This window comes from Schistocerca nitens, chromosome 1 (assembly GCF_023898315.1).
Source record: "Schistocerca nitens isolate TAMUIC-IGC-003100 chromosome 1, iqSchNite1.1, whole genome shotgun sequence".
In the NCBI taxonomy this organism is placed as follows: Eukaryota; Metazoa; Arthropoda; class Insecta; order Orthoptera; family Acrididae; genus Schistocerca; species Schistocerca nitens.
In genome coordinates this window covers 1,314,966,229-1,314,992,553 of record NC_064614.1, presented here as the reverse complement: position 1 = coordinate 1,314,992,553, position 26,325 = coordinate 1,314,966,229, and the positions used below count along the sequence as shown (strand labels likewise).

General features: G+C 41.6%; 1 protein-coding gene across 2 annotated transcripts in view; it reads right to left on the bottom strand.

Annotated features, from left to right (window-relative positions):
• The window catches only part of LOC126202977 (ovarian-specific serine/threonine-protein kinase Lok-like), a 202,340-nt gene extending 191,985 nt beyond the window's left edge, over window positions 1-10,355 (bottom strand). Inside the window, exon 1 of one of the 2 annotated variants that reach the window (XM_049937143.1) lies at window positions 10,145-10,355. In XM_049937143.1, coding sequence (XP_049793100.1) covers window positions 10,145-10,283 — 139 coding nt within the window. In that variant the 5' untranslated portion in view covers window positions 10,284-10,355. The remainder of the gene's footprint in view (window positions 1-10,144) is intronic. The other variant, XM_049937132.1, reaches the window with a different exon arrangement.
• Window positions 10,356-26,325: the final 15,970 nt, after the last annotated feature.

Here is a 26,325-nt window from a genome sequence, read left to right as displayed (position 1 = left end):
GCTAGGTTTTACTGAAGATACCCAAATGTTTTCATACCAGAATGTTGTTGATGACAAAATTTCAATTCCTGCAGAATTTCTGCAACTGATTTGGTAACGAAAAACGTATAACCAAGAAGGCTTGAACACCAGTAAACACTCCAATGTCTGATAGGTTGAAGTTACTGACTAATGAAGTTTCTAAACCTGATCAGAAAATTTGTACCGAGTGTCGACATGATATGCCCAAAAAGAATCTTCCTGCCAGGATAAGCAAAAATCATCATCCACTGAAGACATGGGTGTTGTCGATGCCTGTTTTACTGATAATACTTCATTATCATCACTTGGAGAATCACTACTAAAGGTTCAACGGATCAGCGAAAGCGATTCAATGGGATACATAAAGTGCAAATGTCTGAAAGCCCAAGGCAGCATTACTAAGGTAATTGCCACAGTTTCTGGTGTGAGCCAAGTAGTTATTCCTGAGTTTCTCCTGGCGTATACAACTTTCAAATAACTTCCGGGAATTCAGCCAGGTAACACTTTCAGCGACCGCCGATATTTCGGCGGGAGAACACCCCGCCATTTTCAAGGCAAACTGCAACGGACAGGCGGCGTGCATGCAAATTTAATACCTCGGTTCTGCGACAGAAGCAGGAAAGATAACACACACACTGAACACTAGTGCCACCAAAGATGACCAAAGTCAGAGCTATCGATAGTGAGACTATGAATTCACAGGTGAGGCAGCATTGACTCTGTTCCTCTGTTTTTTGACAAGGGAGAGAGCCGGATTCCAAACAGAGTTTAAACAGAAACCTCCATCCCTGGCTGAATTCCCGGAAGTTATTTGAAAGTTGTATACGCCAGGAGAAACTCAGGTCTCACATTGTTTACCTCTACGGGGAGGAAATGTATCGGTGTTTACGTAAGTTGGATAAACTTCGTAGCTGTCGAGTTAGACTGCAATGTGCTTTGTCGTTTTTATTGAGGTGTCGTGATGAAAATCATGTCCCAACATTTGCTAAGGTTGTGCACCATATTAATTCACCTGCCGCCAATCGTATCAAGCAACGTGCTGGCTTGGCTCTTGTTCGCGAAAGGATTCGTTTTACTCGTCGACGTTTGGATTCTGTTTCCAAAGAATTGTATCGTTTTCATTTAATGGTTGCATCTGAAGTGTCTGATTTCACTTGGGATTGGTTGGACGGTGCCTCATGGACCCAAGCTGACTGGGAGTACAACTCCGTTACTGCCCGGCATTTGGCAAAGTTTGAACGTTTTCATCGCGCGGAGTCGGATGTTATATCTCGACGTTCTGTGATAAATCTCACAGAGAAATCTTTTGACGACGCAACCTTATCCGTGCTAGGGAAGGGTTTAAATTTTGCACCCACTCCGAAGAATTTGCCGGTAGTTGATTTTATTAGTTCAATTGAACAGGCAGTTTGCAAACTACCTCCTGACGCTGCAGAGGAAGTTAGGAGGGAGGCATGCCGTGTTTTGACTAGGGCTCGTCCTCCCAAGAGTAATGTAACAGCAGCAGAGAGGGCTGCTTTACGCTCTCTCAAAGTTGATCCCAGTATTGTTATTTTACCTGCTGACAAGGGCAATGCCACCGTTGTTTTAAATAAACCTGATTATGTACAAAAGATGCAACGTTTACTATCTGATTCAGCGTATCGCAGAATCGATGCTGACCCCACGAAAAGTGTTGAGAGAAAGACCAACAGCCTCCTGAAGAAAAGTGGTTTTTCGCAGGACACAATCAAGAGGCTTAACACCTATAGTGCCGTTCCCCCTAGGTTATATGGCCTTCCAAAGGTTCATAAGGAAGGGGTTCCTTTCCGTCCTATAGTGAGTAACATCGGCGCTCCGACATATCGTGTATCCAAGCATCTTGCTTCTCTGTTGAGTCCACAAGTAGGACAGTGTGAACATCATATCAGGAACTCAGCTGATTTTTTACGTCATTTGGAGGGACTGAGGCTGAATGACTCTGATATTTTAGTGAGTTTCGATGTGGTCTCTCTCTTCACTCGTGTTCCTCTGTCTGATTCGTTGCGGTTAATTGAAGCCAGGTTTGGTACTGATTTAACTAATCTCTTTAGGCATGTGTTGACATCCACTTACTTTTTATTTAATGACCAGTATTACGAGCAGACAGATGGAGTTGTGATGGGTAGTCCGTTGTCTCCTGTGATCGCAAATTTATTTATGGAAGACTTCGAGGAACGTGCATTGGAGTCGGCGCCTTTAAAACCCGCCTGTTTCTTTAGATACGTTGACGATACCTTCGTTGTTTGGCCTCACGGTAGGGAGAATTTGAATGTCTTTCTAGAACATCTGAACTCGATCCACCCGAACATTCGTTTTACAATGGAGGTGGAAGAGGATGGTTGCCTTCCCTTTCTCGACGTGTTGGTTAGGAGGAAGGATGATGGATCATTGGGACATGCAGTCTACAGGAAACGTACTCACACCGATTTGTACTTACAAGCTAATAGTTGTCACCATTCGGCTCAGCGTGAAGGGGTACTTCGTACCTTGGTACACAGGGCACATGTCGTTTCTGACGCTGAGACTTTGCCAGCTGAGCTGTCTCATCTTGAAGTTACATTTCGTCAAAATGGTTATAGTGATAGACAGACTGAACGTGCGTTGCGCTATCGACCAACTGTACATCGGGTGATTGATGATAATTCTGAGTCAACACCTAAGTCTACTGCCTTTTTGCCTTACGTAGGAAACACGTCCAATAAGATCGGTCGTATTTTACGGAAATACGATGTGAAATGTGTTTTCCGACCTCCATCTAAAATTAGAGCACTTTTGAGTTCCGTTAAGGATGATCTTGGATTGCGTAAGGCAGGTGTGTATCGTATTCCCTGTAGCTGCGGTATGGCATATATTGGTCAAACTATCAGGACCGTGGAGGACAGATGTACTGAGCATAAACGGCACACACGATTACAGCAGCCAAATAGATCTGCTATTGCCGAACATTGCTTGGATACTGGTCACCCCATGTTATATAATAACACCGAGATATTGGCATGCACGTCCAGCTATTGGGACAGTGTCATTAAGGAGGCAGTTGAGATTAAACTAGCGAGCAACCTCGTTAACAGGGATGGAGGTTTCTGTTTAAACTCTGTTTGGAATCCGGCTCTCTCCCTTGTCAAAAAACAGAGGAACAGAGTCAATGCTGCCTCACCTGTGAATTCATAGTCTCACTATCGATAGCTCTGACTTTGGTCATCTTTGGTGGCACTAGTGTTCAGTGTGTGTGTGTGTTATCTTTCCTGCTTCTGTCGCAGAACCGAGGTATTAAATTTGCATGCACGCCGCCTGTCCGTTGCAGTTTGCCTTGAAAATGGCGGGGTGTTCTCCCGCCGAAATATCGGCGGTCGCTGAAAGTGTTACCTGGCTGAATTCCCGGAAGTTATTTGAAAGTAGTTATTGTTCAGATACAAATGGAAGAGTGCCATAAATGTAAAGGTATGGACATCTTGGAATACAGAAGCATACGATTCCACCCGTCTACTTTGACCCATGACGTCACTAATATGGCAGAAACGACCATTCACAACTACTCCCATATCGCGCCTATGACGTCATTACGTAAACATGAAAACAAACAGGAAAATAGATCGTAAAACCATCACAGACATCTTCCTCCAAAGATATAATGAAACTAACGGGACAAGCATGGGAAATTGGGGGTTTTTTGGTGGGGACAAGCTAAATATAAACACACACCACTGTACTAAATGCCACAAAATGACAAAATAAAATGACCCCACAACCTTCCCAAATTCCACTACACACAATTTCCCATGGAATCGGTCACTTCCCATGACCTATATAGCTCAACAGCAACTATAGATAGCACATTATATAACTCCAAAACTTTCACCACCGCAACAATTACTGCTACCACAAAAAAACCCTAGAAAAATCAAATTGGAATCTAACACTTCCCTTGACCTAAATAGGTCAACAGCAACTCACGATACCAAATCACCAATACCACAAACCAAACAACTCACAAATACCCCACCAACCATCTAAACAGACAAAAAAGAAAAAAAACACCTCAAAGAAAAACAACTTACCACAAAAAAGTTCCAGTGTTGCACTCTAGGAGACACACACACACACACACACACACACACACACACACACACACACCAAAAAAAAACCACATCAAACAAAAATTTCCCAACCCACCCGCAACTCACCCCGCCCCCAGCCTCCCCCAAAATCAAAGACCGATAAACAAATAAAAACCAAAAAAAAATCTCAATCCCACACTACAACTCAACAACAACTGCAACAAAAGAAATCCTCCACAACAAAATCACAAAGCAACCACCACCACCCATCTCCAAAAATCCTTGCCACCAACTAACCCCCCCCCCCCCCCCAAGACACAGCCCCCTCCCCACACGGCACCTCCCTAACCAACAACGTTCGGCCTATACATCCTACTAACTGTCCTAAAAAAAAAAAGGTTGCCCTCAGGGACGCTCTTCTAAATGAGACTGAAGGTTAGAAGAGCGCCTCTTCCCAATAACTGACGTAATGGCACCCCAAAACCCCTCTATGGTACTAGTACAGGCCTCGGTCTCAATTTTTACAACTCAACACTATGATTAACTACTAAATGAATGTACCCCTGCTCACCCAACCCCCTATAAGATGAAAACACATCAAACTATGGTACTCCCATCTTCTGTGAAATTTTCAATTAATCCCACTAATTCCCTTTATGTCTGCCCCTCGAAAACCCTAAATACACATTCTGTAAAACCACCCCCTGAAACAACACCCCCCACACCCATACACAAACGAAAGACTTACCCCTTCCATACTACTTCCTCCCAAACTGCGATTAATCAACCTCCACCACCACCCTAGGCCCACCCAACTTACCCCTGTACTTAATATACTCCTCCACATGTAGCCGTCCCTGGTCCGAGACACTGGAATTTTCGTCAATCTTATTTCCTCCTGACAGACAGAGGCACTTCACCCCTTCGGCCAACAGCCCAAAAAGCTGGAGAAACTTTATGTGGGACAAAGCACTGTTCCCCATTTGTAGTGCACACAAACGCATACTGTTCAATTTGTCAGTCATATCCATACCTAACAAAGGTATAGACAAAGTAATTTAATTTTTAATTCACAAACGACGAACAGGAAACAACACTACAAAATTACAACAAAAACTAAATTGTTAACTCACTGAAAACCATTCCTGTAAACCCACAGTCAACAGCAATACCGAACACATCAAGGACTAACACGCAACTAAACCCAATACACCACATAACATGCAACCCATAAACACACCACCAGAGAGCACCATCGACCGCATCAAAATGACACCTATAAACACGCCACACTCACAAACTAAACTCCGTGACGTCATGGGTCAAAGCCGACAGGTGGAATCTAACGCTTCCATTGACCCGACATCTTAATTGCTTCACTTAAGATTATACTTCAGACTTCAAGCAATAACAGCAAATTTCAAATTTTGACCCTGGCCCCAAACAGCTGCACTACTGAAAAAAATCGCTAAATAATTTGCTGCTTCAACTAAAACGGTGAAGAAGGCTTGGAAACTAAAGATGGAAGACGGGATTTTGGCAACACCTGCAAACCGAAAAGAGGAAAAAGCTCATTGGTGAAATAAAACAAAATGTCCTCACTTACTCCAAAGATGAGGAGTTTTCTCGTTTATGCCCAGGGAAAAAGGACTGTGTTGCAGTAAGAATAAATGTGGAAGTACTCACAAGGAGAGAAATGCCTGCTCCTCTGTAACCTTCAAGAAATGTTCATTGCTTATTGTAAGCAATATGGAAATGAACTAAGCTTCTCAAAATTTTGTGAGCTCAGGCCAAAATGGTGTAGTACAGCTGGTGCTTCTGGATCACATTCAGTATGTTATGGGCAATTCATCAAAATGTCAAGTTAAGAAGACTACAAAAAATTGATGAGAAAAACTGTATGCAGTTTGTAATCAAAAATTTTGTATGCAGCAACATTGTGAGGAATGTTCATGAAAAATGTGACTAGAGGCTTTTCTTGAAGACTCTTTTAAAGACTATGACCCTGAAGAAACAATGTAATACAAGCAATGGGTCCATTTTGGCAAACACACATTGGAGACTTGCCAGAGAACTGTTGAAGATTTCATGGAGGTATTGATTTTGAAAATTACCAGTTTAAGAAGCCATCACTGTGTCAGAACACAGCAGCTAAAAAGAAATCTTGCAGAAAATGAATTAACTATATTGATAGATTTTGCTGAGAAATATTCATTTGTTGTTTAGGATAGAGTGCAAGGATTCCACTGGGAGACTAGTCAGGCCACATTTCATCCATCTGATGTCTATTTTGATGGCAAAGAATGTCAGAGTATTAGCATTCATATGGTCAGTGACTGTTCTGTCACAATACCACTGTTGTCCACACCTTTCAAATAAAGTTGATAGCATATTTAAAGACAAAGACTGAAAACATTAAGAACAGTAATTACTTTAGTGATGCTTTAGCTGTTCAATATAAGAATTTCAAAAATTTCATCAATTTATGCCTGCACGAAAAGGATTTTGGTATTACTGCCAAATGGAATTTTTTTAAAACAAGCCATGGTAAATTGCCTTGTGACGGAATTGGGGGAACAGCAAAAGGACTTGTGCCTGCGCTATTCTGCAGAGGGCCTTAGATAACCAAATACTGACTCCATATGATATATTCCAGGTGTAAAGCTTTTTTATGAACCAAAAGATGAAATTGAAAAAATCCACCCAGATCAAGAAACAAGGTTTACCATGGGATATACAGTATCTGGAACAAGAGAAAATCAATTAATTGTAATCAGCTCAGAGTAAGCAGAGTTTTTAATGATGCTACAGCATTCACAGTTAATGCCTTCGAAGCACATGAAGAAATTCCAGCAGTCTCAGTTCGAAGTTTACAGGACAGTATGTTACTTGTTATGTATGGCAATTTTTGGTGGACTAGAACATATGAAGTTTCACTTCCCCATCAGCTTTACGCACCCACAAGGACATGTTCATTCCTTCCACTAGCTGAGTGCTAAAGATACCTGCTGGATTCCTTAGCAACATATCTTCATCACTAGGATGACAATACAGTTATCCACATTCTGTCATTGAAAAAATTGTAGAACTGCTTAACCGTCTCTTAGTATTTTTGTTCTGCTAATTTGCTGTAATTTGTACTATACTTGTTTATATGTCGTGCTAAATTAATGTTTGAAACTGACTTATACACTCGAATAAAAATAATTAATTATGGGACTTAATGAGCAAAATATACGACTTTTCAATCTTCTGGGAGTGCTAAGATAATAACTTTTGAAATGTGTTCTTACTCATTAAACTGAAAATCCAGAAATTAAACAACATTTCTTTGAAAGCTTAAAGCATACCTTTACCAGCTATAGCAAAAAAAAGAGGATTGAAGAAGATGTAGTTGAGATACTGCCCCCCAAAAATACCCTAAAATTTGCAATTAGAAAATTTTGGCCAACTTTGCTGATGCATATCTTTCAATCTGGGCATCCAATGTTAATTAAATCTGGTCGATATACAGACATCATAGATACGAATAACCCGCTGAAATATTGGTGTGATTGATTCATATGAAATGTAGCAGTGATCGGTCAAACCACGGCTCTCAGAATAGAGCGACGAATTTTTTAGCCACTTTTAGAGGCTTGTATCTATAAGGCTAAATCCTTAATTTTTGCCATGGTGGGATTCAACATAAAAAATTGTCTGTGTATATTAAAGCAAATGACCAAATGTTTGATAGAACTTTTAGAAAAGCCTGTCAAAGTTGGCACATTTGCACCTCCGTACATGATGCGGAGGTGAGCTGCCTCTCTTTAAAATCCCTTGAGAATTCAACCACTGACGATACTAAACTGAAATTTGTTATGTAGCCACCAAATACCATACAGAACCCCACACCTAATTTCATCAGATTTGGAGATGGTCGAGTGGGGACCCCTGGTCCCCTTGATGTGGAATGACCCAGATGAAACCCCAACACAGGAAGTGTGGAAGGTAGCGCACAGTCTTAAAAAACTACAACGCACCAGGACTCAATGGGATAACTGCAGAACTGTTAAAAATGGAGGAACTGGTCTCAGTAAGTGAATCCACAAACTTATCAATTTTATTTGAAATCAGGAAAGAATCCAGGAAGAGTGGACTAAGTATGCTTCACCAATGTAAGCAACATTGGCTGGTTCCAAGGCTGCAGTGTGAGTGGATGGAGAACTCAGTAAATGGTTTAGAATTCGTAAAGTAGACAGACAAAGGGACACCCTCCACACAACGCTCTTTAATGCAACTCTTTGTGTAGAAATTCAAAAGCTTGAAATATCTGGTTACATGGGCACAATGTAAACCTATGTGCATGTGCTGACAATGTAGCAATAATTAGTAGAAGAAGAGTTTCACTACAGAGAACAATGGGTGAACTGGAAAAAAAAGAACAGCAATACTTAGAGGCCTGCTTTTAATAAAATGAAGGCTAAGTACTTGATTTTCACCGGGAAGAAAGATAACTTTGATTAACTATCAGCAGCAGGTTTCAATTTAGAACATGTGCATAATTTTGACTACCTAGGATCTAATATTAATACGACAAATTCCACGTCAACTGAAATAAAACTGCACACTGTAAGGGATAACAGACACTCTCACATGTTTAACACATAAGAGATTGTGGGACTTTAGGTAATTAAACAGACAGCTGCAACTGCAAATTTACAAAGTCACGATAAGTCCAACTGTAGCCTGCGCATGTGAAAAATGTGCACTAAGGAGTACCTATGAACAGTAGCTCAGAATATTTGAAGGTAAAGTTCTGCAAAATATCTATGGGGCAATTCAGAATAGCAATGGTTTGACTGAACACTAATCTGGGCCATCCCATATGAGGTGCGACACTGTAAGATTCCTAAAAAGTAGGGAATAGCTTCGCTTGGACTTGTCTCTAGGATGGACACTGGAAGAACAAGAAAACAGACAGGAAGGCCTCAAAAGGAATGGATATACTATATTCAAGAAGATATAAAATGACTTAGAGTAGAGGATAATGGAGAATTGTGCTGGGGAGTGGAGAATGAAGGAAACCTGTTGAGGAGGCTAAGATCTAAGCAGGCTTGTAATGCCATGAGAAGAAGATTACGTAGTGGAGCCTCTCTGCACCTTTCAAAATTTAGGTCTATGTATATGTACACAACATGTATTGATATACTGTAAGACTTGAACTTGTTCTAATTTAGCTTTTCTGAATTTATCCTGCAGAACATGGGTCACACTACACTACATTACAGGGCAATCTGTTAGAACAACGTTTATTTTGCATTCACATTAACTGTCTTTGGCAACTCTCAAAAACCAAATTATCACTTTCCAACCTTGGACTATGCTGTAGATCAGACTAATCACAATCAATGCACTAATGCATTTGAATGCCAAACCACAATGTAGACATGAATAGTTAAACAAAACTTGAAAGAAACCAAATAACACCTTGGACAAATGCACCATGAGATTCACTGGAAGAAGTGTAATTAGATGACTTGAGCAACCATGCCGTAAGTGGGATGGAGCTGGATCTTTTCAAGCCATGAAACACTTGAGGGTCGTTCTAGCGAAAAAGCTTGGAAGCTATGTATGGCATTTAACCTAGGTCTAGAGAGTTAAACACGTTTCAAGAAAAATCTAACGTGCTATACATTTCGACACATAAACAAGAATGCAAGATCCCGATGAAGAAATATACGTACGAACATTCTGAATAAAAAGCCAAACGCGACCACTAAAAAATGAATGCCTTCATATTTTCCACTATACATTTTCTGTCAACTATTTAACAATCTTGTTGTGTACGACTACTACACCCACACACTGTTTTTACAATAAATATACTAACATGCCTTTGCACAATAACAAAGTTAAAAGCAAACATAAGATATCTGCATATAGCACTCAGTTTTAAAAACTTAAGGAAAGACATGAAAAAAAGTTATCCTACGTCAATAAGATTATAGAAACAAAACAAATTTAAAGTGACAAAGACACTGAAAACGAAATGTTACCCTTACCAATAGTGGTAAACTGCTTTCTTGTGGCATACAGTCTACCCCAGCTATTATTATCAACAATATCTTGACTATAATTAATTCCATCACTCTGCTGAGTATCTGGTAAACTGTTTGGAATATCCATTGCTTTGTTGTTCATACCTCCCACTCCCCACTCTCCCACACTCCAAATCCGGCATTCGGAGAGATAAAACTTTGTCGCAACAATTTTTCTTCTATTTGGACTTTACAGAATGTCTCTGCCCAAAGGTTATACAGCCTGCGATACTAGAAGCAGGTAATGACGCGACGATCTTGCCTGCGCACATATCTCCGCATAATTCTGTGGATGCATGATCGCAGTAAAACTAGTATGTACACACGACGTAAGTTCCGATCTACTGCTCGTCCACCATCTGTCGGTGCAGAACAGAAATTTCAATGGCAAGCCAGCACACTGTCGTAACCTCAAGGTCTATTTCATTTATTCAGAAATGGAATACATTTCATTATGGTCTGCGTTTGCAAACTGTGTTGCTAAAAACTGCAAACAAAAAGCCAGAAACAGAAAGACAGATCAACACAGTGGCTCCTTAACTGAAGGCGTTATCGCACGTAAATTTACTTCATGAGTTGTAGAAAGAACTAGACGACTGTCGTAGTTATATGCGTGTGGATTTAGAAAAGTGTAATCATATTTTGACATTCGTTACTCCAAGTATATGAAACTTGTATGCGGAGAGAAATTTCGTAACATGGCAGACGGTGCCGCTGAGGTCACTGGCAATAGAAGTTAAAAGTGTCTAGAATTTCTTACTGCAGTGCAGTTCCGAAAAAAAGCATTGAATGTAATCATACCTGCAACACGTGAAGCTATTTACGCTGTCCTAAAGGATGATTTCAAGGAAGCAAGTAAAGTACTGTACCTCAATTCTGCCAAGTTACAGACAATATTTTTACAGGTGAGACACAGTATATTCTTAGGAGTTATATACATGGCCAATGAGATATAGTTAAGTTTGTTTCTAAGCCGAGGTTTCCAGTTCCCTAACTTCTACCAGCAACTTTTGTATCAGAATATAAAATGCCGTCCCATGTATCTGGAAAGACTTACTTGCAGTATTGTGGTAGTGAATTCAATACTTCATCTGTAAAACAATTCTTGTAGTTAAACACTTACTACATTAGGGTGTAAAATAAGTGTAATAATAGCCATGTCCCTGAAGGCGCTCTTCCAAGATCTTCCATTATCACTTTTTTTTGCTACGCTCTCATAACTCAAATTATGGTGTACGACAGTACTGACAGAAAGTATACTAGCAATCCCCTGGGTACACTCACATGTATATGCCATTTTAAAATGTATTATGCACACACAGACGAGAACACCTTACTGAACAAACAGCTGACTCAAACAATGTAAATAAGTTATACACAACTGCAACCAGTCACTTTTTTGAATAATAATGCTTTATTCCATAAACCTGTTTTCAAACCTTTTCAGGTTCATCTTCAGATGGTTTCGGGAGGATCCGGGAAGTTACACCATTACTGGTAGTAGCATAATGCTGGGTGCTGGTTTGTGACTGTATAGACGGCTTTTTTCGGATCTGTCTGCCTCCATTTTGATGTCCAGAACACTTTCACACCAACTATATTAGTTTACACTTTACCAGCATCCAGCATGCGCTTTACAACTGTTGCTTGTAACAAAGATCTTTGTGTTGTTGTAACAAAGATCTTTGTTACAAGCAACAGTTGTGAAGCGCATGCTGGATGCTGGTAATGTGTAAACTAATATAGTTGGTGTGAAAGTGTTCTGGACATCAAAATGGAGGCAGACAGATCCGAAAAAAGCCGTCTATACTGTCACAAACCAGCACCCAGCATTATGCTACTACCAGTAATGATGTAACTTCCTGGATCCTCCCGAAACCATCTGAAGATGAACCTGAAAAGATTTGAAAACCGGTTTATGGAATAAAGCATTATTATTCAAAAAAGTGACTTGTTGCAGTTGTATATAACTTATTTACATTCAATATACAGTCACGGTTCTAAAATATCCATAATGGATAAGCATAATCTGACTCAAACAAGTTTTAGTGTCACATATACGTCGTTCTCCTGTCCACACGCTCCAACTTCTCTGTATAGATGTTATTTCAACCCTCAGATTCGCTCAAATTTCCAACTTCATAGTTTGCTCACACATCTTATCTGTGCAAATTCACACGCAAAGATCTGCCTGCACCAATGTGATGTGCACAGATACTTGCCAGGACACATCGTTGCATGTGGACAGGGCCGTAGATGTAACTCATAATTAATGTTATAGATCAAAAGACTATCGAATGCTGAATAGTAATTAATTTTATCTCTCTTCTCCATGAGCGAAAACTAAATTGGCGGTCGATAAACTGATCTGCCAAGAAACTAAAAAACAATGAATGAATGAGAACAAACAACTCAGCTGTTTGGCTAAAGAATAATCAACATTTCATTTGCTGTCCTTAAATGGAGTCTCCAACACAGCCCCTCCACCCCCCCCTCCCCGTGGTATAGTGGAAACCAAGGAATGTGTGCCATCTTATGTCATACTTGAAAAGCTGCTCTTCCATATGTCAGTGGACCTCCTGTCATCGTTTGCAGTTCTGCTTGAAATATTGGAGGTGGCTCAGCTGCCGGTGTTCTGCCTGCTTGTCAGGTGGGGTCGTAATCGGGAGTACGGTAGCCCTCTTCTCTTGCTGTTGAGTGAGCATATCTGTAGGGAACACATATGCAGGCTTAACCTGCTCCCATGATACCGTCAGGGACCAGTCGTACTCTATTGGAACCATATGTTCACTGCATTAACACACAGTAAGGGACCGAGTTGGAGGTTGCAGTGGCACACATACAGCATCAGCTCGCAACATGATTGCAGTATGATCCGTGAACTGATGTAGATGTGAACTGAGGTTTTTTTTCTAAAACTTTTGGTAGCAATAGGAGATGAGTCTGGTGGGCATTAGAAGGATCCAAGTATCATTTTATGCTCACTCCAGGTAATGAATCTTCCTCAATGTCACATGAAACTTCAATTTCTATCTCAGTGGATTTGAGTTTCTTTCGTTTATGCATCTGCATGTCTGTCCCTCCTATGCCGCCTCAGTACTATGCACCAACGTAGCATCCATTTGGCCACTGGTACCTTTTACACTAACCCAATTGAGAGTAGGTATGCAGAAGCTGCCGAGCTACACTGTCAGACCGATGTAATGCTCTCCTCAGCAGATATGCAGGCAGTTTGCTTGCCATGCCTAGCCACCCACGCTACCCCTCCTTCTTTGATGACCCCTTTGATTGCCAGTATAGGATGCATCGCTCTTCTCTCTTACCTCCTGGAGTTTGCTTTTGGCTATTGCTCTGGCAGCGTATCTTCAAGCCATCTGCCAGTTTCCCAAAGGGTGTGAACCCTTCACCACCTTGGGTTCATGCCGTGGCTCGTGTTCACCTTGGACTTCATTCACTTCCTAAGGACATTACTCCAGATTCCATCTGTTGATGTAAGTTTCTCCATCTTTGCACAGAACTTAGCGATAGTATCTTTGTATACACTGATGGTTCAAACTGACTTTGGTATCAGGTGTGACTTCATCATTGGCACCGACCATTTATGGTATTGGCTTCTGGACACGCTCACTAAATAAAGCAGAGCTCTTTGCCCTGTATCAGGCCACGCAGTTCATCTAGCGACATGGGCTTTTCAATTGTGTCATTTGCTCCGATTCTATTGAGGGAGCCAATGTGATGTTTATGTGGGTCCCTGGTCACGTCAGTCTGATGGGAAATGAGGCTGCTGACGCCTATGCCAAAGGCTGCAATCCTCATACCTTGGCCCACAAGTTCTTCCATTCCTTCTGATTATATCTGTGTTGTTGTCTGTCAGCAGATGGTGTCACCACTGGTCTTCCCTTCATTGCATCGAGCTCCAGGGAATTAAACCTCTCCCAGCTGCTTCCCCAACCTCGTTTCGCCCTCCCTCCAAGAGGAGATTATTTTAGCTAGGCTACATATTGGGCACTACCTTTTTAGTAATCACCATATCTTAAGCCGTGATCCCCCACTACTTTGTGCTCACTGTCATCAACTTTTGACGGTTCACTGTTTCCTGACCGAATGCCCTTTTTCTAACCACTTGCATTCTACTGTACATTTACCTCTGAGTTATTGGCCATTTTAGAGAATGACGTGAGGGCTGTTGACCGCATTTTACTTTTTATTCGTCGTAGCAATATGGCAAAGGACATCTAATGTTTAGTCCAGGACCTCTGTTGTCTCCATGGTGTATTTTGTGGATCTTTCTTTAAGAGGAAGCCCTTGTTTTTAGCCATCTTTCCTTCTGTTGATTAGGGTTAAAGTATAGTCGCTTTTAACTCCTTTTTCGTCTTAGTTTTCTAAGGTTCTGACATGACCAAATATGACGTTAATTGCTTTAGCGCCCTATAACAAAACAAAACAATCAACCTGCAAGTAGCATTTACCACGACCCAGGTTGTAGTCTGCCTTAAACTGTCTGAAAAAGTCCATTCCAAGAATATAATTTACTATTAATTTCCCAACCACAAGAAAATTGCATTTGATCATAGTATTATCTAAGGTAGTAAGAATGCATGCTTGTAACTTTACATTTTCTGTCTTGTTTTCTAAAACCGTTAATATTTTGCAGTTCTGCGTTGGAAAGGTGGATACATGCATCACCTTTCCTATCACACCAAACAAAATCTTGGACAAAACGCTAGCAGGCACACCATATGCAGAACCACATGGGTTGGTATATTGCCTATATTTGCATATATTATTGCTTGTGCTACTTTCTCTTCGTCCTTCCTTGTCTCTTTGGAGCACAACTCCTCTCCCAAGTCGTGTTCCTCACTGTGCCTCATATAATGACTAGTTGCTGAATGCACTCACCTAAATCCAGCAACAGGTGGGCTAGCAATTTCTGGTGGTGGCATTGGAATACTCTCATTGCTATTAACCATCTCAACTATTGTTGATTTCCCTTATCTAATTTTATTATTTGACACAGTGTTCATGTGACCATTTGAGTTTCCATGATAACCACTGTTATTGTATATATTCACGTTAGGTGATACACCACAACAGTTTAATCTATTCCAGTTATTAAAATTACCTTGCATGTTGGGGTAATCAGGGTTATATCTATTCCATTACCTTTTCTGAACAGATTCATGAGGACATATATATCTAGAAGCATTCTAAGTGGGTAAGTTATTTGTCACTATTTGAACAAGTTCACAACAACCTGAATATATGTATGACACAACCTGTACACCTAATGAGCTCATGTGCGACTGCAAAGAGTAAAATGAGTGGAGTGACCCATTGCCAAAGATTTCATTTCAGCAGCTGTTGCACGATAAAAGGTAAGAGAAGTATTAACCATTCTGACACAGCATGCTAATGCAAGAAATAGACACTACTCTAGTACAATTAAGGGAAAGCAGGAATTGTAGGTAGACATGCAAGTGCTACTGCCTACTCACCACAAATCTTCTGCACTAAAGCAGCACAAAGCGAAGTGGCGTCTGCTGTACATATTTGTCAACATACTGTACCCTGGTGCATACCTGTTGCAGAACCCAAAAACAAATAGAATCATTGAGCTTTATGCTCATTGAGACTTAAGAGTCTTTCATTCTAAGCAGTAAACGTATATCTATAAGTAATGAGTAAGTAAACTGTGTAATTATAAATCACAAATACCTCTCAGTACTGCTGCAAGGAAATTAGGTAGCATAAAAAATTTTACTTCATCTGATCCAGCTAGCAGCAGAAAAGGAAGAAGAGATTTCGACTTCGCCAAACGTACATAACCAACATCAGCCTAGATTTTAATGGAAATGTTGTGATGACATTTATGCAAGTGCGATGGAAATATTTTTGAGACAATATAGTTGACTAACTGTTATGTCAGTCAAGGACTATTCATGACTGATTGACATATACACAAAACCACATGACAACCAAACACTATCGCCTAGGAATGGATTAGATGCGCTTTATACTGTATAACACATGTTTATATGAGGCCAAGGCCATATACACATACTTGTAATTCGAGAATTCTGTCAGTTTGATTTTAGTGTATTGTTTTAGACATTTGTCCATTAGTATATGTGCGCTTGGGCTTGTTTGCTGATGTAGCCAGATGTTGTGTCCAATCTTTCCAATTTCAGGTGACATCACTGTGTGAATGCAAAATTTGGTTAAAAAATCTGTAATGTTTGAAAAATTATGTAAAAACTAGTATTCCATATAAAGCCAAAATGTAATATATTTATGTGTAATTATCTATATTGATGCAAAGCAAAATGTAATATGTTGATACGTAAATGTGATCAGAATTTGTAACACATATCAAAATGTGTAAAACTAGGAGATTTATGTCAAAAAGAGACTGCTTTAAAGACATTCCACATAAATTGCAATGCCTGTAACTGCGATGAGGTATGTGTGCAAAATTGTTAAAAACTATTCTTCATATACCGCTATGAGAAAGACCACGATGAAATACTTATGTACAAACTTGTTAACAAAGATTCTTTGTTCATCACCCGATAAACTGTGAGCACGATGGAACTGTGTGTGTGGAGTGCAACAACATTTACCTAATGACATTTACTGTGATGAAGTTGTGCAAAATAAGGAACTGGTAAACCACTGGACCTACGGTTGCGATGCACAAAAACATTGAATACAACTCCATGGGTGGAGGCATTTTGCATGGCCACTCTCACCTGGACATCGATGCTAGCAGTTTGCCATCTGTAGTCTTGCATCCATGCCTTCATGGAATTTATGTTGTGGAATGGAAATCCACTGGTCTTCAGTCATGCGACACATGGCCTAGGAAGAACAGAGTTATCAGTGAAAATAAACAGTACAGCAAGTGAACATGCCCACACATCGATTGTGAAATCTGAGAATGGTGACATCAGTATGCAATAACATTTACATTATGTAAACTACCAAAACAATGCTTACCTTTGCGTTATTATTTTATGTATTATGAATATGAACTGCAAATATGACACGTTGTACAAGGAAAGGTAATCTGAAACAGAATGGCATTTTAAATGCAATACATTCCATGAGAGACAATGACCAATAATGAAATGTATTTTGCTTTAAGATATGTAATAGTTTTAAGAATATTGTACCTGTTTTAGATGTTAGTGCATATTTTTTGTAAAATCTTCTTGGAATAACATGTCATAGTGATGTCTAGCACACATGTACATATGAACTGTATATAAAATGTGATTACCATGTCATATGTTCAACTAACAGGTACTACCACATTGAAATACATGTGACTGTGCATGTGCGGCAGCTATAATACCAACATTGAAATCTTCTGGGCGCACGTGCCCCATTCAAATATTATATACCATGAATTGTATTTGAATATGTATGTAAATATTGAACTGAATGTGCTTTAGGGTGAATTGCTCACCTGCAGATGAGTCCCTTCGCTTCGCAATTCAGAGTGCAGTTTAAAGGCACATTTGCAGGATGGGCGTGGATATACTGCAAAAATGTATATATACGTTCAGAATATAAATAAAGAATTATTTAAGATATTGATTAGTATAAGCTGTTGTATCGATTATAGCATGCAACCGCTGAAACGTTAGAATAATTACGCAGTTCAGTTGTCTTGCCGAGAATATGGCACCTTTTTTGTTCTTGTGGCTGTCCAGATAGGATGCGTACATTACCATCACTACAGATAATTATTTGGCACACCGCCAGCAATATATTTTATTGAGACACAATCTCACGAAATCAGATTACCTTCCATTCAGAAGGCTGTTGCACACAGAGACTGTTATATTGACTTGTAAATAATGGATTTCAGCTATCAGTTGTCCTTTTTAATATTTATTGGCAGATCTAGATTTCAGCTAGATACTAGCCATTCTCAATGAACTATCATTTTTTATCAATGCATGTAATGCCTGTTGGTTGGGCTTCATCCACAGTTCATTGAATACCAATGAATATTTGTTTGGTGACACAAATATAGGTATGAACTGTGGATGAAGCCCGCCCAACAGGCGTTACATGCATTGATCAAAAATGATAGTGCCTTGAGAATGGCTAGCTGAAATCTAGCTCTCCCAATAAAATTCAAAAAGGACGACTGATAGCTGAAATCCATTATTTACATCTCACTAAGTGTACTCACAGTTCCACACAGCAACAGAATTCATTTTAGTGTCTATGTAATTTAATTTAACATAATAATTTGTGAATACAGTGATATTATTTAATCTTGTGTTTCATTTATGTTGCAAACTATTGTTCCAATTAAACAGCATCTTGGCAAGGCTAAAGGTTCTGTGTTACAAATTATATCAAAGGTTCAGTACGAACAACACATTGGAACTGTTAAATCTACGCAGTCCGATAAAGATATATTTTCAGAAAAATCACTCACAGTCAGACTTACAATGGACAGGCCTTACGCAAAAGCCATTGTCAAGCGCGCAAAGTTTGTATAAACTGATACATACTATTATCATTACTTATTATTATTTATCTGTTCTCTGATATTCTCAAACCAGACAAGAAAAGCCACTAAAAGTCAAAATACCAGTAGAGGCCAGGCCTGACTACACCTAACAGTGGCAACTGCAGCAAACAGCTGCGCTGTAGCCACTACTACGTGCTTTGTGTAGACCAATTTGATTTGCATTTTGGCTTGCTTGTTTTCATTTTTCTAATTTTGAAGTCATGAAGAGACAAATCCTGGTGCTGACTGGGACGCAAACGAGAGTCTCACCACAAGAAAAGGAATCAGTAATCCCTATGACCATTATGTCAAATCTGCTTTTGTGGAAACACAAAAGGCGGATGTAATGTTTCACTACAGTAACTAACGATTTCACTAGTGCTGCCAGAAGCGGAGAAAATTGCCATTACTTGAAAGAAATTGATTTGTCTTGAAGTGCTGCTAACATCATGCTGCCCCTGGATGCAAAGTTTTACAAAAGGCTTGCGTCTGCTGAAAAAAACTTTCGTAAGCACTTTCTGTGTTGAACGGAAACATAGTCAAGTTTACTTCTGCAGGTCACTTGGATAAGTTTATTTCAGGAACTCGCCAGAAGTACTTTTTACAGAAGTGCAGTTGTTCTTAAAAACCAGAGCAGTCGCCAGTGTTGTTGCATTATTATTAATGCATAAGAATCGTGACGAAACTCAAAAATTAAAAAAAAAGAAAACAGAAAAAATATTAGAGGAATACATACGATGTTACCATGAAATACTATTCAATTAAATAAAATCAGAGGGCTTCATTTAGGTTAAAAACTTTGAGGATATCCTATGTAAATTTTGGACACTTCTTGTCTGTTGTGTAATCAGGTATTGGATAACAGAAAACAAAAATGCAGAGTGGTATCTCATCGAGAGACTGCTCTTTAACTACTCTTCGATTTTTGCAAGCAGTATTTACTAGTTTTATCACAGATGTATTGCATTTATGTATACAGTAACATTAAAAAATCATTTAAAGTTTCTGGTGAAACAAATTGATTAGTAAACTCATTTAGCTGTTTTGGGATCACAACGGTACATTTGTTTCGGCCCATTTGCCTTTGTGCCATTCTTCTTTTCAAAAATGACACTTTGGCACTGTACTAAAAACGCACAAGCTCTGTAAATTTGAGAACTTCCACGAGAAGATAAATTCGGTAGGTACTTCCAATATGTTGCAAGAAACTAGAACGAATTTTCACTTCACATAGTAGTTTAGGCCTGCTTTCAAACTTTTTTTAGAAATTAAAACTGTATGCAAGGCCGAGACTGAGATCTGGCACCTGACTTGGCACACAGTTTTAATTTGTCAGGAAGTTTCATGCAAGAAACAGTTTCCGCCAACTGGCGAACTTCTTGAATGTGACGAAACTAGCGGACGTAGATTGGGAAGGGGGTTGCAGATATGGCCGTTCGTAATATTCCACACAATTGAGTGATTGCATGAACAATGCGTCAAATCATAGCAGGAAGTTCTACAGAATGCCTAATAAATATGATTTCAGCATTTCAATGTTAGAGTGGTGCGAGTCTGGTGAAAAAACTGCAATGACTCAGTGAGGAAGGCTGAACAGTTATCTAAAATAAAGGAAAACAAACCAGCTGCGGAAGCGTAATTCGTGGATAAAATGACTGAGAGCAGAGGCCACAAATTAGTACGTTTACCGCCCTGCGATTGCGATCTGAATCCGACAGAATTGGCTTAGGCCAAAATAAAACACAATTTCAGGCAGACCAATGTCGCTGGTGACACGTCAAACGAAAGACTGCAGAATTTTCTTAATGCTGCTTTCCTCTCAGTTACTGCACAGGACTGGCAGGGCTACTGCAGAAATATGCTGTAGCTGGAGAAAGAGTTTCTAGCTGAAATCTAGATCTCCCAATAAAATTCAAACAGGACGACTGATAGCTGAAATCCATTATTTACATCTCACTAAGTGTACTCACAGTTCCACACAGCAACAGAATTCATTTTAGTGTCTATGTAATTTAATTTAACATAATAATGGAATAATGGAAATGGGCATCAATGAAGTGATCATTAATACAATGCCCCAATGATCATAATCATAATCATCTTGAAACAAATACAAATGAAATGATCTTTAGTGGACACCATTTTGACAGTTCTTTCACGCGGAATTAAGAATACTGTTTGGACTCTGCAACTCACTCCAACTGCCATCTAGTGGCAGCTTCCACACTGGGCAGGTCAGACTGTCCAGTATAGTCTCGTCCCTGTCAGGAGACCTTGCAACCTACGTGCAGAAGTGGATCTCCCAGGTCTTTTGTGCATGCAGGTAAGATTAGCGCCGAGCAGGTAACTTCGAGACCACATAACAGACAGGCATGATGTCTCTCAGCTAAGCCAGCAACCACAGTTGGATCGCTGCCTGTGCACATTGTAAAGTTTATTAGAATAAACATTTCTACCAGATATTGTGTTCTGTCCAATTACTGTGAGTGGAAATAAGGGGTGGACAGTGAGTCCTCTCGCACTACACACTCAAACTCAATTGTACTAACGTGGGAGGAAGAGTCTGTGTGTACATTTTTTGGTCCTCCAGGTTGGATGCAGTGACCACGCAGAATTTACGTTCGTGTGGATTTATTTTCCGGTACTTGTGAACGTAAAACACGTGTGAGGTGCACAAGTTAATGCTTTCGTTGTTGACCGCTATCGAGTGTTCCAAGGCCTGTTCGGGACTTTGACAATAACAGCCTTAACAATCTGATAGTGGACATAATTGTGAACTTTTGTGGTGTCACCGCCAGACACCACACTTGCTAGGTGGTAGCCTTTTAAATCGGCCGCGGTCCGGTAGTATACGTCGGACCCGCGTGTCGCCACTGTCAGTGATAGCAGACCGAGCGCCACCACACGGCAGGTCTAGAGAGACGTACTAGCACTCGCCCCAGTTGTACAGCCGACTTTGCCAGAGATGGATTACTGACAATTACGCTCTCATTTGCCGAGACGATAGTTAGCATAGCCTTCAGCTACATTGGCTACGACCTAGCAAGGCGCCATTACCAGTATATAAAAATGGAGATTATATCTGTACAAGAGCGATGTACACCGATTATGGATTAAAGGTAAGTATTACAAGATTTTCGTACTTTCTTGCAATTCTAAAGACATTGTCCTGTTCCAGACCTCACGCCAATCTGCGTGAGCTTAACACGTGCCTTTCGGCTTCCTGTCGTTGTGACTTGGCTGTCTTGCATAGTCACAACATATTTGGCGACGAGGCTTAAAAGAGGATTTAGCGTTCGTATTGCCCTAATTTACTTGTGTCATGGCTTCACCATAATCTCCAGATGTACTGTCCGAATTTTATCGCTTGCAGAATCAGCAGACGCAGGCCTTATTGGATGCCCTTGGACAGCTCGTCCAGGGTCAACGTGTAATGCAAAACGATGCGGCAGCCGCCGCTCCACCGCTACCGCAGCCACAACACGCTGTTGCACCACCTTTTCGTCCCTTTGACGCGGAACTGGAAAGCTGGACGGAGTGGTCACGCCAATTTGGATTCCATCTCGCCGCCTACAGAATTCAAGGTAATGAGCGGCAGCCTTTTTTGCTTTCTTGTGTAGGAGTGTCTACCTACCGTGTGATAGTGAAATTGTTTCCCCGACGCGACGTAGCAACTCTGTCCTACGACGAAATTTTGTCGGCATTAGATGCATATTTCAAGGAATCCGTCAATGTAGTTGCAAAAAGGTATACGTTCTTTCGTACAAAACATACGGCCGATCAAACTAATAGGGAGTGGGTTGCAACTTTGCAAGGCCCTACTAGGGATTGTGCTTTTGAGTGTGAATGTGGACTCCCTTATTCAGATACTATGGTGCATGATGCAATTGCACAGAACGTTTCTGATGTTCGTATCAGGGAACAGATTTTGAAACTAGTCAATCCCTCCCTTCAACAAGTGATAGACATATTGGATAGGCAAGACACACTTGACTTTGCTCAGGAATCATTTGCCACTTCGCCAGCCGTGTGTCACGTTAACCGGCCCGCCGGGCGAGCTGCACGGAACGGTAAACAGCCCTCGCGCTCGTCCGCGCAGCTGCCGCCAAGCTCTCAACCACGTGTCCCACGGCAGCGAGCAAATGCAGTGCTAAAGTCATGCCCACGGTGTGCTACTAGAAATTCGCGTGAGAATTGCCCGTCACGCCAAGCTATTTGCTTTTTCTGTAATAAAAAAGGACATGTTCAAAGTGTTTGCCAGAAAAAGCTTGGATCGGACACTAACAACCATTCCAGGCCCTTTGCTTCGCGCCAGAATCGGAATCGAACCAAGGATACTCAGGCTCGTGAACCTTCGCCCATGGACATTCATGTAGTTCATTCCACGCCGCCCAGTGCCGCGCTTTCTTACAGTGACTGTGTTCGTCCCACAAAAAGTGTGCGTCGACGTCGACGGAAATCACGTCAATTAGCAAGTGATTCTGTACCAGTGTCTGTTCACGTTGCACGAGACAGTCGCTCTTGTCGTCAGCAGGACAATAAACTTTTTGTGAACTTGGACATTCATGGCCACGTAATACCATTCCAGCTCGATACCGGGAGCTGCAGTTTCTTTAATCAATAAAGACACGCACAAACAACTGGGCACACCTCCCTTGCGTGCCGCAAATGTTAAGCTAACTACATATTCAGGTCAGAATATCCCTGTGTTAGGACAGTGCAGCCTTCTTGCAACGTACAAGGGACAAACAAAACTTGTGTCGTTTTATGTACTTCTTTCTTCTTCTGCAGTGAACTTGTTTGGTTTAGATTTATTTCAGTTGTTTAACTTGTCTATAGTAAATCAGGTCCTATCGGTGAACCAGACTGTGCCTTCAGCCAGTGTTTCCCGTCTATGTGAAGAATTTGCAGACATTTTTGCACCGGGCCTAGGTTGCGCAAGGAACTATGAAGCACATTTGGAACAGAAAGTAAACGCGCAACCGAAATTTTTCAGAGTGCGCAATGTTCCCCACGCATTGCGTGATGAGGTCGCAAGAACCTTACACGATTTGGAATCACAAGGTGTGATTGAACGTGTGCAGTCATTTTGCCAAAACCTTCCGGAAAATTGAGACTTTGTGTGGACTTCAAGGCAACGGTGAATCCACAGCTAGTGATTGCAACTTTTCCTTTACCCCGCCCGGAAGATCTTTTTGACAAACTGTGCCCGGGTAAATATTTTTCGAAGTTGGACCTAGCAGATGCGTACTTGCAAATACCAGTGGACGACGAATCCCAGCGCGTCTTGGTGGTTAACACGCATCTTGGTTTGTACCAATTCAAAAGACTGCCATTCGGGTGTGCATCCGCCCCTGCATTGTTTCAGCAGTATCTGCAAACTGTTTGTGCGTCGGTCCCTACTGCAGCAAACTATCTGGACGATATTGTGATCTCCGGAAATACAGAAGAAGAACATTTAGCCAATCTCCGAACATTATTTCAGGTCTTGCGACAAAATGGTCTTCGCTTGCGGAAGGACAAATGTGTGTATTTTGCTCGTGACTTACCCTATCTGGGACATGTAATCAATGCACAAGGCATACGTCCCAGTCCACCTCCGGGCCATACAAGACTTGCCTTCGCCGCAGAATTTGAAGCAGCTACAGAGTGTGCTGGGAAAAATAAATTATTATAACAGGTATATCCCGCATGCCTCTTCCATTTCAGCTCCGCTTCATCGCTTACGCCGTAAAGGTGTTCCGTTCGTCTGGACGACGGAATGCGAACGCGCCTTTCGCCAGTTGAAATCGGCGTTGCTTTCAAATACTTGCCTTACGCCATTCGATCCCCAGAAACCCCTTTTGTTGATGGTAGATGCATCGGATTTCGGGATCGGTGCTGTGCTTGCGCACAAAGATGGATCGCATGATCGCCCTATTGCCTTTGCGTCCAAATTGCTCTCGTCTGCACAGAGAAATTATTCCCAGATAGAGAAAGAAGCTTTGGCTCTCGTCTTTGGTGTTACTAAGTTTCATGATTTCTTGTATGGTCGTCACTTTACCATCATCACAGACCACAAACCTTTGACATCGCTTTTTCATCCGAACAAGCCTGTACCTCCACGTACAGCGCAGAAATTCATTCGCTGGTCTATTTTCCTCTCGCAGTACCGCTACTACGATATCTTGTATCGGTCCACTGCTAAGCACGGAAACGCCGATGCGTTGTCCCGTTTGCCTGTTGCTGAGGATAGAGCATTCGATTCCTCCGAACTTGCTTGCATGTTCATTGATTCGGAAACCGATGACGTGGTCGAATCATTTCCGATTGATTTTCGTCGTGTAGCTACAGCCACAGCTGCTGACCCTGTCCTTGCTACCGTTTTGTGTTTTGTTGCTACGCAATGGCCCTTGTCAAAGTCACGGATCGAGGATCCGCTGGTTCGCCGATTTTTTGCTCACAAGGAGAGACTTTTTGTACGACGTGGTGTTTTGCTGTTGCGTTCTGATAATGATCAGTCCAGATTCGTGGTCCCACGTTCGTTACAGTCCTCTGTATTACGGCTTCTCCACCAAGGACATTGGGGTATAGTGCGAACGAAACAACTTGCTCGTCACCACTGTACTTGGTTCGGACTCGATGCTGCGATTACGAATATGTGCTCTTCTTGCATAGCGTGTGCCGAACAACAATCCACACCACCGCGGAAATTCTTTGCATGGCCAAAAGCCACTTCCCCTTGGCAACGCTTACACATCGATTTTGCTGGTCCATTCTGGAATGCTCGATGGTTGGTTGTGGTAGATTTGTTCAGTAATTTTCCTTTTGTTGTACGGATGTCTTCCACGACGTCATCTGCCCCCATCCAAGTGTTATCCGCTATCTTTTGCATCGAAGGTCTTCCACAGACTATTGTTTCCGACAATGGCCCACAATTCATGTCCGCAGAATTTCAGTCATTCTGCAAGGCCAATGGTATTCAACATCTGACATCCGCGCCGTTTTCGCCTCAGTCAAACGGCGCCGCTGAACGATTGGTCCGGACTTTCAAGTCACAGATGTTGAAGTTGAAAGAGTCGCATTCTCAGGAGGATGCGTTATTGCTCTTTTTGTCTTCGTATCGCTCTCAGCCCCGAGATGGTCGCTCGCCGGCTGAGTTGCTCCACGGTCGTCCTCATCGAAACTTGATGTCTTTGCTGCATCCGCCGCATCAGGTTCCTGTGCAGCGGCAGCCACCTGCTTTTGCTCCAGGCAACGTTGTATACTATCGCAACTATCGGGATTCACAGCGTTGGCTCGCAGGGCGCATTATTCGCTGCCTCGGCTGCGCTATGTATCTGGTTTTGGGGGCCTCTGGTGAGGTGCGTCGGCATCTCAATCAGCTGCGTCTCTGTCGTCGCACGGGTTCTGCCGCTCCCCGTCTGCTTTCAGCGACGGTGCCGTCCGGTCAGCGCCCTGGGGACCCATCTACTGGCTCGCCTCATCCCCAGGTGTTACCGACGAGGCCTTCCATTTTGCCCCATGGCGACGCGCCGCCGCCGCCGCCTGTTCTCCAGCCGGCGCCGCCCGCAGTGGACGCTTAGTTGCAGCCGCCAAGCGCCTCCCTGAGTCACGCGCCGCCGATCGCTTCCCG